The 15,697-nt window shown below is 36.5% G+C and overlaps 1 protein-coding gene across 3 annotated transcripts in view; it reads left to right on the top strand.

Annotated features, from left to right (window-relative positions):
- The window catches only part of ARFIP1 (ARF interacting protein 1), a 75,275-nt gene that overhangs the window by 30,618 nt on the left and 28,960 nt on the right, over window positions 1–15,697 (top strand). For 2 of the 3 annotated variants that reach the window (XM_075198683.1, XM_075198672.1), the window contains 3 exons: window positions 5,240–5,348; window positions 13,750–13,845; window positions 15,320–15,423. In XM_075198683.1, coding sequence (XP_075054784.1) covers window positions 5,240–5,348; window positions 13,750–13,845; window positions 15,320–15,423 — 309 coding nt within the window. The remainder of the gene's footprint in view (window positions 1–5,239; window positions 5,349–13,749; window positions 13,846–15,319; window positions 15,424–15,697) is intronic. The other variant, XM_075198692.1, reaches the window with a different exon arrangement.

Genomic DNA, 15,697 nt, shown 5'->3' with positions numbered 1-15,697 from the left:
AAAGCAAACTAATCTTTCTAAGCAAAAGACCACACCTTCCCTACAGTCAAACATGGAGGAGGTTCAGTGATTGTTTGAGGTTGTTGTGCTGTCTCTAGTACTTGGGTGTCTTGAACATGATGTCATGAAATCTGGAACTTCCAGGTCATATTGGAGCATTATGTTGAACCCTGTGTCAAAAACTTGAGTCTTTGTGAAAGGTCATGTGACTTCCAGCAGGATACAAACACTTTTGAAAAAAGCACCCAGGAATGAGACGAGATTCTGGACTGTTCTGAAGTGGCCAGCAATAACTCCATATCTAAATACCATAGAACACTGTGGAGAGAGTAGTTGGGAGAAGTCACAATTCTGGGAGTTTGCACAAGATGAGTGGACCAAGCTGCCAGTAGGGGTACAGGAAGCTTATGGATAAAGGAAGTGGTTGATTATTATTGTGACCAAGTAATGTTACCCTTTGCTGTTTTAAACATGTTTAGTGGGCGAATATGTGTATATATATTTTTGATGGAAATAGAGTTGAAACAGTGTTATTGAGCATAATTAATCTCAAATGTTAATTCATCTTGGTGGGGTAGAAGTTGTAGATTTTTTTTTTATTATATATTATGAAAGAGGATAGTGTAGGATCATGGTTATGTCTCTTACGGAAGTTTTTCCAAAATTCTGTGTTTTTTGATCTGGTTGTTTCTGAGGTTGTTCTACCATAGTTGTTTTCCCACATGCAGCTGTTTTAGTAAACAGTGGTAGTATGGCTTTTCAGAAACTGTACTTTGAATAGCCTGTACTAACAAGCAACTGGTGTGCTCCTGGTCTCGGATACTGTTGTTGGCAGCATGCAAGTTAAACATGCTGTCTCCAATTCAATTACATAGTGATGCAAGATTGATCAGGATTGTAAAAAGTAAAGAACTACTGAAAATTAGAAGTTTCACGTATGAATCATGGAGTTCAAATACATTGTTCTGTTTTAAGCTGACTTTTCACTGCATCTATTTTAAAAAACAAATATATATATATTACCTCACCACTCCAATAAAGCTCCTCCCACAGATTTAGGTCTGTGTAGTGATGGGATCTCATACAAGTCAAAAAGCTGAGAATGCAGTCATCTGAGTTACTCTGATATCACTGAACCTGTCATTGTGAATATATCCACAGTCTGTTAAGCTGTCACTTAAACTCTTCCTGCTTAGCAGCCGCCCAATCCCCTTTACATGGCTTCTTGCTGCAAAGGAGTGAAAATAGCATGGTGGACATATTTTATTAAGCATGTACTCTCCAGTTTTAGTGTTTTTATTTAGCTTGGTAATACATACTTTGTTATGATAGTGATTTTACATGCTCTTTAACTCCCACACGCACTTGAGTCTGGCACACGATAAGCATTCTAAAAGGCATAGAGCTAATCGTGAGTGCTTTAGCAAAATACAATAACTAGTTTGCATTCTGATAAATAGACCCCTATGAATTCCTGACTGATTGTCAAAGGGAAAGTCGATAGCAACTATACATGTGGAAATGTAACTTACATTATTAAAAAAAAAAATGTGCTCAAGGTAGCATCCAGTGGGAACAGTATTACAGCATTTACATGGGAAGATTCAAGTTGTGTTAAACAGTGCAAAAGTTGAAGATTTAAAATGTATTTCTATTTATAAGTGTTTTCAAGGAGAACCATTAAATAATAAAATAAACTTCCATGCCAAGAAGAATAGCACTGTATAGTAGTAGTTACTCATAGCTATTATGATTAGAAATGTACGTCTTTAATAAACATTTGACTCTTTATTTAGAATATTGACCTTTATTTCATTATTTCTAATCTGTTGAGTGTTTTGCTCTTTCTGCCATTTGATATTTGCAATACATCTAGTTTGACTGCTGCAGTACAAAGTAGATTATTCTCAGTGTGTGCATATTAAACCAACAAACCTTAAATTGAATCTATTCTTTAGTGAAATACATTTATATTTATACATGTTTTTTGTTTGTTTGTTTTTTTGTTTTTATCATTATTTGGTTAATGTTGACCATGATAGCGACAAACTAGTGAAACAGGGATGAACAGTCTAATGTAAAAGTCAGGAATTTGGAAGTCTGGTACCACCACAAAATCTAGTACCAGCAGTATTATCAAAGACATTTTTATTTTTGTCAGTGAGTGCAAAGAAACTGCCATTTATTGGATAACATTTCTGCACACTGTTGTATAGGTAACTGTGTACACAAAATGATGTTGCATTCAGTCAGACATTTGCTATAATTTTCTAAACTGCAAGAAAAACAAATCTGATTAGACTACACAACAGTTTTTATAAGCTTCCCAAATTGTGTTTAGCCCTTTTGTCACCCATCTGCATCACCAAATCTGCTTTAAAGAAGCCCTTGTTGGTTCTTTAGCTAAAGGGTCTACTGTATACGGCTTCTGTATAATACACAAATGATGTGACTTTCTGCTATAGTGACACTTCCAGGCCTGTGCTTTTGGTGTGCAGTGTGTATGCACAGATGTTGTTACATTTATGTAATTCTCTTGTACCCCAGCTTAGTGACCTCTCTTTTGTTCTCCTGGCAAGCGAGAGAGAGAGGGCTGCAAAATGACTAATTGGCATTGCTGTGTCTGCGTATTTGTAGAAGGAAATCCATTAGACTGCTTTGTATTTTATTCTGTTAATTGCAGGTCTTAAAGTTCCCTGCATCTAAACCTTCACATCTAGTGTGGGAAAAAAACATTGCATAACCGTTTAATGCCCCTTCTCTCTCTTCCTTTCCTTGCAGTCATCCAACTAGTTCAGTGTAGTTTTTAAAAACTTTTGCACAGACGTAGACTTGATGTCATAAAATGTTCGATTCATGCAGTGCAGGTCAGATGTGGATTGATATATTGTCTGAACTGATTTATTGTCTGCTAAACTGATCACCAAGGCTGGAAATGAAATGCAAACACAATTTTTTTATTCTGCAAAAGTATATATTTTTTATTTTTATAATTAGTAGTAGTAAACTTTAATCGACCAGCCTAAGTGCAAAACATTACAATGACCCCATTGTATTCTGCATGTATATGGCTAAGATTTTGCAGTGTGTGAATGAAAAAAAAAAATAAACTAACAGCTTTACTTAAACAATATTTTTTTACTCTTGTAACTATCCCAATATCTCAAAAGGAAAGAAAATAATCTGCATTTGGTGTAAATTCCTATATTCACTGCATAACTGGCTTTACATTCTGACCAGAAATCCGACAGCAGAAAACGGTCTGGTCAGAATTGTAAATTTAGTTTATATTGTGTGTGTGTGTGTGTGTGTGTGTGTGTGTGTGTGTGTATTGGACTTTACAACCAAATGAATAATATCGTTCATATTGAGAGAATAAATAATCGCCAGTAAAAATGAATAGAATCCTGTAATTTTTCAGTTTGTGACTATAGTCCTTTCTAATGCCTGGTTCATTGAGCAGAGTGTAGTGGATCCAGGGGAGTTATATATTTTCAGCCAGAGCTCCTACATTGTATACAAGAGACAGTCTCTGAGTTTTGGAGTAATCGAACTGGATGGGACCTACAAAAAAATTAAAATCTATTCATGTTTATAAGTTGTCTGCCATGTGATTGCACCCCAATGAACACTGTATGTTATGCATATACTAACTCTACTGCAACCCTATTGGAGTTGCTGAAAAATATAAGTAATTATTATACAAGGTTAAATACTTTTATTTTATTAATATTTCCTCTCATGACCTAATATCTGTTCATTATCTTCTCCCATTCAGTATGATTTTAATTTTGTGTATATTTATGCTGCTATTTATTATGTATTGTCTAACACCACACCTATTCCTAGTGAGGAGTTGCAAAAATAAAAACAAAACCGGATGAAAAAGTGCTGATTATACCTAAACTAATTCGCTCCGATTTAAAACTGCTATAATTGATGAGTGATCGTTTAAAGCAGTTGTTAAATTACTGGTTCGATTCAAATATTTGGCATCATGTCTGTGGGTGTTGAACAAGAGAACATGATTGATTGGACATAGGTGGCTTGAGATTTGCTAGGCTTCTTAAAGCTGCACCACCACCTAGAAAAAAGTGGTCATGCACCCCCATCGCAGAAGTGGAGATCTGGGGGCTGCTACATGCTGCCTGCTGGTTCTGTAATACAAAACGGGAAAAATAAATTTTTATAAACAACCTAAAATAGCGGCAGAGGTTTATGGGGGAGGGGGGCCGTAACCGAGAGGACCAAATGAAAGCCTTCTGTTTTCGGTTGGGGATTTAAAAATAGCAGAGGAGCCCAGGGAGAAAAACGGTATCATGTACTTCTGGAGTAGGGGTGTGGTGGGTGCCCTACTAGGTGGTAGTGCAGTTTAAAACAGAATAGGACTGTTGTCAAAGACCTTAGTGATATGCATGCAGGAAAGGGTAAAATGGTCCTCATAATGTGTGGACTTGGGCTTTATGCTTTTATTGTGCTTGACAACTGCTGTGAAATGAGTTTTCCTATAGTAGGGAAGTGGTTTACCCATTGTTGGACAGTGTTATGTAATGAAAGTAACAGTTAACATAGTTTCTGTTATTAAAATGTTGTGAAGCCACTGAATTACTAAAAATACTTCAGGATGACCAACCTACATAAGAAAACCGTTTTATATAGGAAAGGTCACTGTCTCTCCATTTAGCCCCCCACCCCCTTCCCCTCCTCATGGTGTACCTGAACCAAAATATCAGATTTACTGATATACCATGCATGATTTAGTTAATAATTCTGCAACACATATATTCATTTTAAGTTCTATTCTGTTATAGTGTACATGATATAATAAAGAATGCCTGAAGTGCATTTTCATCATTTGCAGGGACAGTAAGCTGTAATAAAATTCGCAAACCCATTCGGTCAGATAAAGATGTTTACATTTATATATGAATGTCCTAGAAGCCTATTGACTTATTTCTGCCCTGCTTGTATAAGACTTTAATTTTGTCATTAGTTTTGTTGTTGATCATAAGTATAAAGCTTTTTCAGAGCTTATAATATATGCTGGTACTTAAAAACATTGAGTAGAAATTCACTAGAAGGTCATTTACTTGACATTATTTATTCTGACATAACCATAGGTTACAATGACATTACATATACGCTGTTCTAAACAAGTACAGGTTACCTCTAGCATAATGTCTAGGAGTGATATAAACTGGCTAAGCGGCTTAAACTTTGTTTTCCTCTTGTTATGAAGGACCTGAAGCGATCTGTGCCAGCAGGACTTGGACTTTCAGAAACTCACATCACTTCCCATGGTTTTGATGGCAGTAATGAAGGAATTGTAGAAGCAGGACCATTTCAGGGTAAGAAATCATAGTGTAAGCATTGAATCAACCATAGAGGCTATTGTATTGTATTATCAAACTCCCAAGTGAGATTTGCTGTCTGTATAAACTGCACTGATGGTCAATAAACAGGGAACGTAGCCCAAAACATGCTCATTAGGGACTTTTGATCACTATACACACAAGTGGTCAAAGAAGCTTGGTCAGAAGAAAATATTGCAATCTGCCTATGGCATATTTTATGTGTAACCTATGAACACCTAGATATATAGTCTGCCTGTTCTTCATAGGGTCGCCTGAGCCCTAATTTAGCTCAAATTGTACTCTTCTAACCTTTAACTTTAATCCTAATATAATTGGCTTTAGTCTTTGGTGTAGGAGTTGAATTGATTAACCAGCACTTGACAGACTTTATTTTAGTGGGTGCTGATGCTTGCAATAGCAGGTCTTTGAGAACAAATGCAACATGAAATATGTTATTACTAGAATCGTACCTAACGATACAAACTTTTATGTGTATATAATTATCCTACACTTCCAGGGTGTTTAAATGTGAATATGATGATAATTTTTAGTTATGAATCCTTTTTAATGTCTGAGCAGCTGACTTTTCCTTCCAGTAGCATGGCAAGAAGTCTTCATCTGAGAAACCTGACCTCGTTCATGCTGTAATTGATTTTTTTTTTTTTTTTTTTTTTATTTGGTTATGTTTTTAGAACAATTTGGTTTACTTTGTTAGGCCACTTTAAATGCTTATTTCCTTTAAGTTACAGAACAAAATTGTTAAAAGTGACCCCTCAACTGTTTCTCTACCTCACCTGTACTGTCGGATGGCTAGCAAGTCGATATTCTAATCCCTCCTTGTGCCCCTGCATCACATTGCTCAGGGCAGCTGGAGTTTATAGTTTATTGCTGCCAGGCTGACATAAGGATCAGCTGTGGTGTGGTCTACTGTACATTGGAAAGATGCCAAATTTCTTAACCACCATGACAGTGCAGAGCAGAGGAGATCCTAGAGGAGGAAATTACATAGTTCAAGTGAACAGGGGCTAGAGAGAGAGGTTACATTTCGCAGCTCAATGTGGAATTATTCTTTGAAAATATTAAATTTAAAGTACAAAAACACAGGTCACCGACCGATGTACCGATTCAATTCAAAGCTTTTTATTAGTGGTGTTGATGTTACCTTTTGTTTCTTCCTACATTTGTTAAAATTATCAAAACCATTACTAATTTTTTGCTTTTGATTAAATGCTTTGCTGTAGCTCAGAATAGAGGTGTTCTGAAAGGCCATATTTAGAGAACCAACATTATCTGTGCATTTAGCAGTAATGCTCTGCCAATTCTATTACATTTCTGCCATTACTACTACAATCAACAAGCGGAATAGCATTGTTAGTTGTGCAAAATCTAAAACCTGTATGTAAGGGTAAGACTACATATCACACACATTAAAATCTATTTCTTGTCTAATGAAATTAAACTCTGTATCCAGGAAGTTCTCAATGAACTTTTGTTATTAGTTTAGCAATTTTGTAATGTTCCTCCCATGTTTCCATCCTCGTAAAAAATCTTTACTTGATTGTTATTTTCTAAGACATTGCAGACATGAAGATAATTGTAGCTGACATGTATTTCTGATTTCCTCCACAAGGGTGCTTTTCATTTGTACCTTTCCTGAAACCGTTTGTGTGTGTGTATTTGAGGCTCATCCTAGGAACAGTCACATGAAGCATAGCATGTGAGGAAGGATTTATCAGCCCAGCTTTTACAGTGCAGCATGCATGTAAAACACAAGATTTATTTGAGCAGGAAAAGAGCTGTATAGGAATGGAATGATTTTCTGTTACATAATATTACAGTATGCAAATAACATTCTTTTTTATAGATAACTGTTTGTTAATGTCGTGTTGATCACAGTGTAAGAAGACGTAGTTTCCTGGTGAACATGCTAGATCAATAATCATAGAACGTTTAAAATCCACATCACTTAATGTTGTACAGATAGGCACACCCCATTTTCAGATATATATATATATATATATATATATATCAGTCTTTGTGAACATCTAATACCCCATTCATACTGCGCCAAAAACCCTGGTTTTTGCCGGGGCAAGCCCAGAAGACCTTGGTCGAGGTGCAGAATGAATGGTCCCAGATCTAATTCCCGGGAATTAGACCCGGGGCTTTTGGTGGGGTAATTCCCGGGTCTGCCCTGGGAAGCCTTCACTATGAATGGTGCGACCCAGGTTTTTCAACCCGGTCTCACCAGACACAATGTTAAAATAAAATAAAAAAAAAATAAATAAAAGACATCACGAGGAGCCAATCAGAGCTCCTCTTGTGATGTTGCCATGGAGACCCCGGGCAGACCCGTGTTCAGTATGAACGTGGCCTACCCGGGAATTTGACTCTGGGGAGCCTCTGCCCCTCTCTCTGTCCCCTGGTAATATGCTGGGTTCATATACCCGGGATATTGCCTGGGTGGCGGTATGAAAGTAGTATTAGTAAACACTCCCCCAATATAGAACAAATGATTATCTACCAAGTACTGTTGTAAAACATGCGGTTTATTATGAAGACTGCGCTGGTGGGATCTATAGTATTATGTCCCTATGCTGTTATCACCAAATAATTAAAACAACATGAATTGTCACCACTCCTTTATAGGAAAAACAACAATTTTATTATATAAATGATTTTCTTATATTCTAAAAACATTTATCATGCACACAACATAAAATTCAGTTTAAAATGCAGTTAGTATATGTAATATATATATATATATATATATATATATATATATATATATATATATATATATATATATATATATATATCTCAATGACTGCACTCTGTTAAATTAGAGAGATTAATGCATACAATTGTCCCAATCTGCATAAGAGGTTGTTCATTCAAACTGGTATTTTCAGCTGAATGGTATGTTATATGCATGCTGACTGTTATTACAGTATAGGAAAATCATTTATATAATAAAATTGTTTTTTCTATAAAGGAGTGGTGACAATTCCTGTTACTCTAATTAATTGGTGATATCATCATATCCTATTTTAGGGTCATAATATAGATCCCACCAGCATAGTCTTCATAATAAAGCACATCTTTCCACTTATGTGAGGCTATGCACTAACCTCTGAGGACAGTTGCTCATGGACATATAAGTGATATAATAATAATGATTTTTTTATTAAGCACCTAGGCGGGTTTAAGTCTACCTTTAATGCAAAGTGGATAATTCTATATTGTCCCTTAGAATTTTAGGCTGATTTATATACTGTTGTAAAACAAATGAATTACATAATTGAGTATTCACTAATCAGACAGTGATTAGATATCACTTTTAACCTCTTACAGTTTTTTACCATAATGATTGCAAATGTTTTTAAAATTTATAAATATATGTATTATTATTATTATTTATTATTATTATTATTATTATTATTATTATTATTATCTTTGACTTATAAGGCGCCACAAAGGGTCCGCAGCGCCGTACATTACATATACAGAAAACAGAACCAAGACACAACATGATACACAAATATACAAACACAGGTGCATGGGTAAAGCAAATCAGATTATATCTGACAGATAGTGAAAGGGATGGTAGAAATCAGCAGGAAGAAGGCCGAAGCTTAATAAAACAGGGCTAGGGAAGCAGGCCAAGAGGTACAGAGGGTGATGGAAGAGTAGAAGGAGCACACAAGGAAAGAGGGCTCTGCTCATGAGAGCTTACATCCTAAAGGGAAGGGGGAGACACAAACAGGGTGGTACTAACTAGGGGAGAGAGCCAGGACAAGAGAGTTAGGAGGACTGATAGACTTGAATAAAGAAATGAGTCTTAAGGACACACTTGAAGCCTTTGAGAGTAGATGCTAACCTGATGGAACGTGGAAGATCGTTCCACAGCTGGGGAGCAGCCCGGGCAAAGTCCTGAAGACGAGAGTGAGAGGAGGTGATCAGTGAAGTAGTGAGGCGGCGGTCACAGGCAGAGCGGAGGGGGCGAGTAGGAGGATATGTATGATGTGTTCTAATTTTTATTTGTGCATTACATACATTTAACATTGATCTGGCAAAGTCAGAAATACGCATCACTTTTTCTGCCACATTGTGGTCCTCTTGTGTGAAGAAGGTTGTGTGATATTTCCCCCTAATCCCCCTTCATACTCCAGAACAAACTGTGCATGGAGACAGCACTTGAAGAGTCCTGCTAAGCCTGTATTATGAGACCTATTTGTTGTGATCTGCTGGAAATGCTTTGTTACTACATGGAAGCTTTGAGCGACACTCTAAACATAAAAGAAAATATTCTATTTGTTATTCACAGCTGTCTCCTGTTAATGTAAAAGGTGGTTTAAATGATGAAATGTTGAGCTGTACACATTCGGTCCTAAAACACACGCCCAGATTAAGTCATTCTAGTATAATTACAATGGCAGGGTTAGTATGGATAAAGTTAGGGCTCATCCTGTTTGTGTGTAGAATGTTGCTTGTGATTTTCTTCTTAATAAAAACCATTAAGACTTTGTGTAGGTATTACATTAATTAAAGTTTAGAGTTCGTACATACTGTTCTCATTCACTCTAAAATATGGTGCCAGAAGATTGTTTGGGCACAGAAATCTTTTTTCATCGGATACATAATTTTTTACAAAAATATGCTGCTGATTCCCTATTTGAATTTATAAAACCCTGCCAGGGGGAAATACTATATGAGGCTTTTAGAATATCAATAAGCTTTTTTTTACAGTTTGGTATTTAAATATCTAATATAAAGTAATTTCCAATTTGTTTCTTTGTAATGTCATTTGGGGGGGGGTTACTGTTCCTCTAAATCCTATGAATGATATTTGTTTAAGTAGTCTTGTTGGCATCTATTGCCTGGTGGGATTGCAGCCTCTCTTGTTGCCTGAGGCCTCAGTGATGCTTTCTGTCCCATCTCCCCCTTTTTACTTTTTATCTACTAAAATCCTCAGACTTCCCCAGCCATTTATGAAATTAAATACTTTACCGGGCCGCCAGTCTGAGCCAAACCATTAATAAAATTGCCACCTATATTAAATCATCATGTTGTTTTTATTTTATTTTAAATGCACTTCGTCAAAATTTGTGACAGAGTGGCACCGGGCTGTTTTATTTAGATAATGCAAAGGTGAGACAAACTGTGTGAGGGCTCTTTACATCAGGAGAATGGAGCAGTAGAAATAGCTGTTGCACCACCTTCTCTATTCCCTGTTTGCCACCCTGCCTGGCAACGTGTGCTGTGCTTCTTGGCATGGGCGTTGTCATGTAAGAACATGATGTGTCTGTACTGGGACTTCTCACTGTGTATGATCTGCTCATCCAGTGCAGCACAGGAGCTGCAGATGTCGTGGTCAGACAATGCAGTCTACAGCAATAGTAGTATTAAAACTAACCACTCCACCACCACTATTATTTAATACGTTTATCAGATTGTTAATTTCCATTCTCAATCTGCCATCCTTCATCTTCTTAGAACACAACACCTGTATACCATTGAATCATAAACAAAGCTTTACCCTGATGTTTCACTGAACATTCAGGAAAATGTTTTTGAAATGATTTGATCAGTTTTGTTTGTTGCCTGGCGAGTGCTTTTGGCAGCTCGTGTCATGTAGCTATACCTGCTTGCAGAATTGCTCCCTCTCGTTGTGCAAGTACTGAATCTCTGTAGATTTAGTAACTAATCAGAAATGTGTACAGTTTTTATGAAGAGATTTAATTTCTGATGGTTGTCTATCTTTTAAGGAGATCATCATTCTACATAAAATTCTTATTGCACTTTTTTTTACATGTGAATTAAACTGTGGGTCTGCCATCTAATATCATAACTTTCTCTGAGATTATCAGACATTTTAATTTTCATCTACACAATAATCTTAAATTGTTCATATTGTTAATAGATAAATTTTAATCTTGTGCATACATGTCTTAGTTTCACCATGGCTTTTTATAGTGTCATTGTATTTTTGGGAAAAAACCCTTAATGGATTGCCAGCTGTCATGCGATGTAATAACTTTTGGGGATTTCCACACTGTACTGGCTCTCTGTCAAAAGGCTTTCAAGCTTTTTTTTTTTTCATATTCAAGTCACAGTTATTAAAGTGAAAAAGACCATTCCTGTTAATATTACACAATTAAAAGTACATAGTACATACAGAGTGTATATATACATATATATCATGCCTAGCTACGAACAAGTATAAAGAGATTAAACAGCATTTCACAAAGTGTCATTCATAGTGTAATTCTGTATCTTTGTTGGTCTCTCATACTGAGACTGTCCACAATCTTGTTCACGTATAATTTTACAGTTCCTACTTGGTTACATAAAACATTCATGAGGGGGATTCAATTCGACCTCGTTCAATGTGGCATTAATTATATATTACCGTTTATACGATCATTTTAACCCTGATTTTTGGAGCAGCGAGCAGAAGCCAGCGTTTAAAGATTACCATATTAATGGTAATTACGCACACTATTACTGAGGTAATGGTAATTACGCACACTATTACCATAGTAATGGTAATGGTACACAGGCCACGTTACATAGTTTAGAATTTCTACAGCTATCCAGTTATTAATATTTGAAACATTTAAGGCCATCCAGCTGCAGTAATCCCTAGCCTTACCTAAATACAGTAGAAACCCCTTTAATTGGAGAAACTCAGGGAATCTAGTATTACATAGGGGAGTGTCCAGATCCAACTCCACCATTCTATAGTGCAGGCCTGGCCAACCTGTGACTCTGCAGGTGTTGTGAAACTACAAGTCCCAACAACTGACTACTCTCTACTGGCAAAGCATTCTGGGGATTGTAGTTTCACCACATCTGGAGAGCCATGCGTTAGCCAGGTCTATTACATCTCAAATCCAACATTGAAATAACAGTGAAGCATAGTAGCAAAGCTTCAACTTTGGGAGCACCTTAGGGGGCTTAAGATGACTAAGCTATAACCTAGCCCTTTGCTTGAACAGAGCAGATAAGACAAATAGTGGTCCATTTTCCTAAAATCCTGATCAAGGATGTATACTGGGGCATGTTGAAGTACATATATAAATTTAGGGTCAACGCTCTTTTAATTAGATTAACTATGCCAGAAACAGTAAGAGGTAGATTATACCAAGCATGGGCCCTTGTTTTAAAAGCCTGAAGCACTGGCAATAAAGTTTCACAGTCTCTCATGCTAGGTGGAGCTGCTCAGGCATTTATGATGGTTGCACACCGCACACAAGGAATATATTAGACTTGTTTCAATTGAAGTTCCAAAAACCTCCCACAGCTCAGCAAAGTCTTGAGAGAGTTGCAGCTGTTTTCCAGAAATAGCGCATCAACCACATATAATATAATAATATCTACCCTGTGTTCCACTTCCAAACCCTTTACTCTAACTGCACAGCTAAATGCCTGTTGAGAACATAAATAACTCTGTGTGTATGGGACATCCCTGACTGCAATCAGACAACCACCCATTTACAGTTACTCTTGCTGTTGGAGTAGCATATAGCCGTTTAAAAAATAATAATAAGCACTTTAATAAAGCTATTTCCAAGTCCAAATTTGGGCATGACCCATTCTTGGTTACTGGACTTTTTACGGGCTGCACCCACTTTGTGGAATACCCTCCCTCGCACAGTAAGACTTTCCTCGAGTCTTCAAACCTTCAAGTGTTCCCTGAAAATTCACCTCTTCAGACAAGGTTATGATATTCCTCAACCACCATCTTAATCTCCCTAGGTTACCCTATTACTGCCCTCTACACAGCACACACAAGACAACCCTCTAAACATAGTTGTGTGACTGAGCATGCAGCCCACTAAATACTTTGCTAAATCATACTATATATTTGTCCAGCTAGAATGCAAAGGGTACACTTACCTTTGTGTATCAAACCATTGTCCCATAGATTGTAAGCTTGTGATCAGGGCTCTCTTACCTCTCTATATGTATTACCCAGTATTGTTGGTTGTATTACTGTTTGTTCCCAATTGTAAAGCACTACAGAATCTGCTGATATGTACTGTAGTTCATGTATGTCTGTAATGCCAAATGTGTTGTTATCCTGCCATACACTGATGCAAATGGTTGTCCTCTTGGCTACAATACTGGCAATGCCAGTTACCTCTACTGACACAGGGGAAGAGGAGCAATTGCTAAAGAGGTCAACTTTGACCATAAGTGGGCAACCCCTTTAATAAATGTATATAATAAATGTATTCACAAAATGGCTTAATTGGACTACAAACATTTTTATTTTGTGCATTTGACAGTGTCCTTTTTGCAAATAACCTGCTTGGGCTAACACATAACATTTGTGTTTTTACAAATGTGTTTATTCATTTGTTAATTTCCATGCAATGTGTACTCTTAGGTTCCCTCTCCACACCCAGGTCTCCAGTAATTTCCCCAAGCAGCACAGCAGCTAGCAGATTGGCTGGACAAGGAGATGATGTATTTGTTCCATCAGGTATTGCTGATGCTGGATAACTCTCTAGGAGCTGCTGCTGCTGCTGCACTAACCTCTCCATTTTTCTTTACTACATCCTAATTACTGCTGAATCATAATTGTGCTTTATTCTGCCCTGCTGAAAATTAATCATGTGCCAATTGATACATAAAATTGTTATTTTCACTGTAAGTGTATAAGCAACATCATCTTATCTTTAAATTGTATATGCAGTCTTTTGAGTGATATTTTTAATGTAGAATGGGGTCATGATTTGGGTATTGATTATCCCAGTGCGAGTCGTTAGCTCAAAATCCATTTTTCTGATGCTTCACCCATTCACAATGGCAGAATGCGGTGACTATAAATTTGATTAGCTTACTGCAACCATGGTAGAAATCACACTTGGGATAATAGGAAGACCACTTTAATCCCTGTTTTAAATTTTTGTTCACTTTGACTAAATTATAAACCGAGAAGTAATATGAGTAAATTATTTTTAGATTATACATTAACTTGGAAAGTCATCAATTATTGCTAATTTTTTGTCACTAATGATACTAATAATAATTTCCATGGGCTCCATTGCACTCCGCCTACTGTTTGAGGACAGGTCAGTGCCAGACATGAATGGGTGGCTGGGAATTGTGGGTGTGAAGTGATGGTAGAAGATGATGCCCTGTGAATCGGACTGCTCCGTGTTTTAATGGCTTTAAAAGTCACTGATGTAAACTGTACTATACTCATGTACAGTAATCACCTGTATAGTGGTAAAATAAATTAATTTCCTGATTGTCCACTAGTCAATATGCTACTCATTATAATTGAATATTTATTTTGTCTAACTTTAAATTATATCAGAAACATACTGGACACACAACAGTCAACATTACTTCCGAATTATATTGTTTTGTAATATTGCTGCTTAGGTTTAATGTTTACCGTGTGATACATGTAAGATTTGAGGTTGTGGATTCTTCTGTGAAAGCCAGAATTGGTGCTGATAAATTTGTTGTGTTGTAAGATGCTAATGTTTATCCAGGTTACTGTTTTTTTTACACACAAGGTAGTATTCTGCAGCCCTTTTCTATATAGGATGATGTTGTTTTACATGATACAGCTAAGATTCTATTCTGAAATAAGAGCGCTTTAATTATGTTGTTTCTTTGTGTTTGTTTTTATTGACTACTATTTTCCAAATAGATCTCTTTATTTGCTGTACCAGTCTCCTAAGGAAACACAGTGAAATTAAATGAGTTGGTCTTGAATATTATTTTAATGTCAGGGTAAATTACATCGGGGTTTATACAATATATTATATATTTTATATAATGATGCACATTTTTGACAATCTAGTGCTCTCCTTCCAGACATGTCTTTTGATTACCTGCGTGTCCAGCTTTTATATTGAAGTGCAGCTAACATGATTGAGCAGGCTGACTGTAATTATGGAGTTTTGTGAATAACTTTGTCTTTTTCTCTTTTGGTTATGTAGCAGAAAGTCAGAGAAGTGGCCCAGTTGTCCTTTCTGAAGAACCAAGAAGTACAGCTATTGAGAAACTTGAACTAGTTAGAAGATGGAGTTTAAACCAATATAAGGTGTGTATAGTTTATTTCCTTGGCCCAATAGTTTACTGTTGTAATGTGTAGACCAGTCAGAAAATCTGACAGGACATCTATTACTTTAGAATTTTAATAGATTAGCTTCAGGCTAAAAGTTGTAGAGGAACTTGTTCATTGTTCTGCTGCAGAGTCCTAATTTTAGTTACAGACCATTCTGTCTCTCAGACTTTGAGTAATTTGCAGTGTCTTGATAAAATCTTTGAACAACACCAGGTGCAGCCATATGATTCCAAAGATGTTTATATTATAG

This window comes from Mixophyes fleayi, chromosome 1 (genome assembly GCF_038048845.1).
Source record: "Mixophyes fleayi isolate aMixFle1 chromosome 1, aMixFle1.hap1, whole genome shotgun sequence".
NCBI lineage: Eukaryota > Metazoa > Chordata > Amphibia > Anura > Limnodynastidae > Mixophyes > Mixophyes fleayi.
The sequence above is the reverse complement of the archived record's forward strand: the minus strand, read 5'-3'. Positions and strand labels throughout refer to the sequence as shown.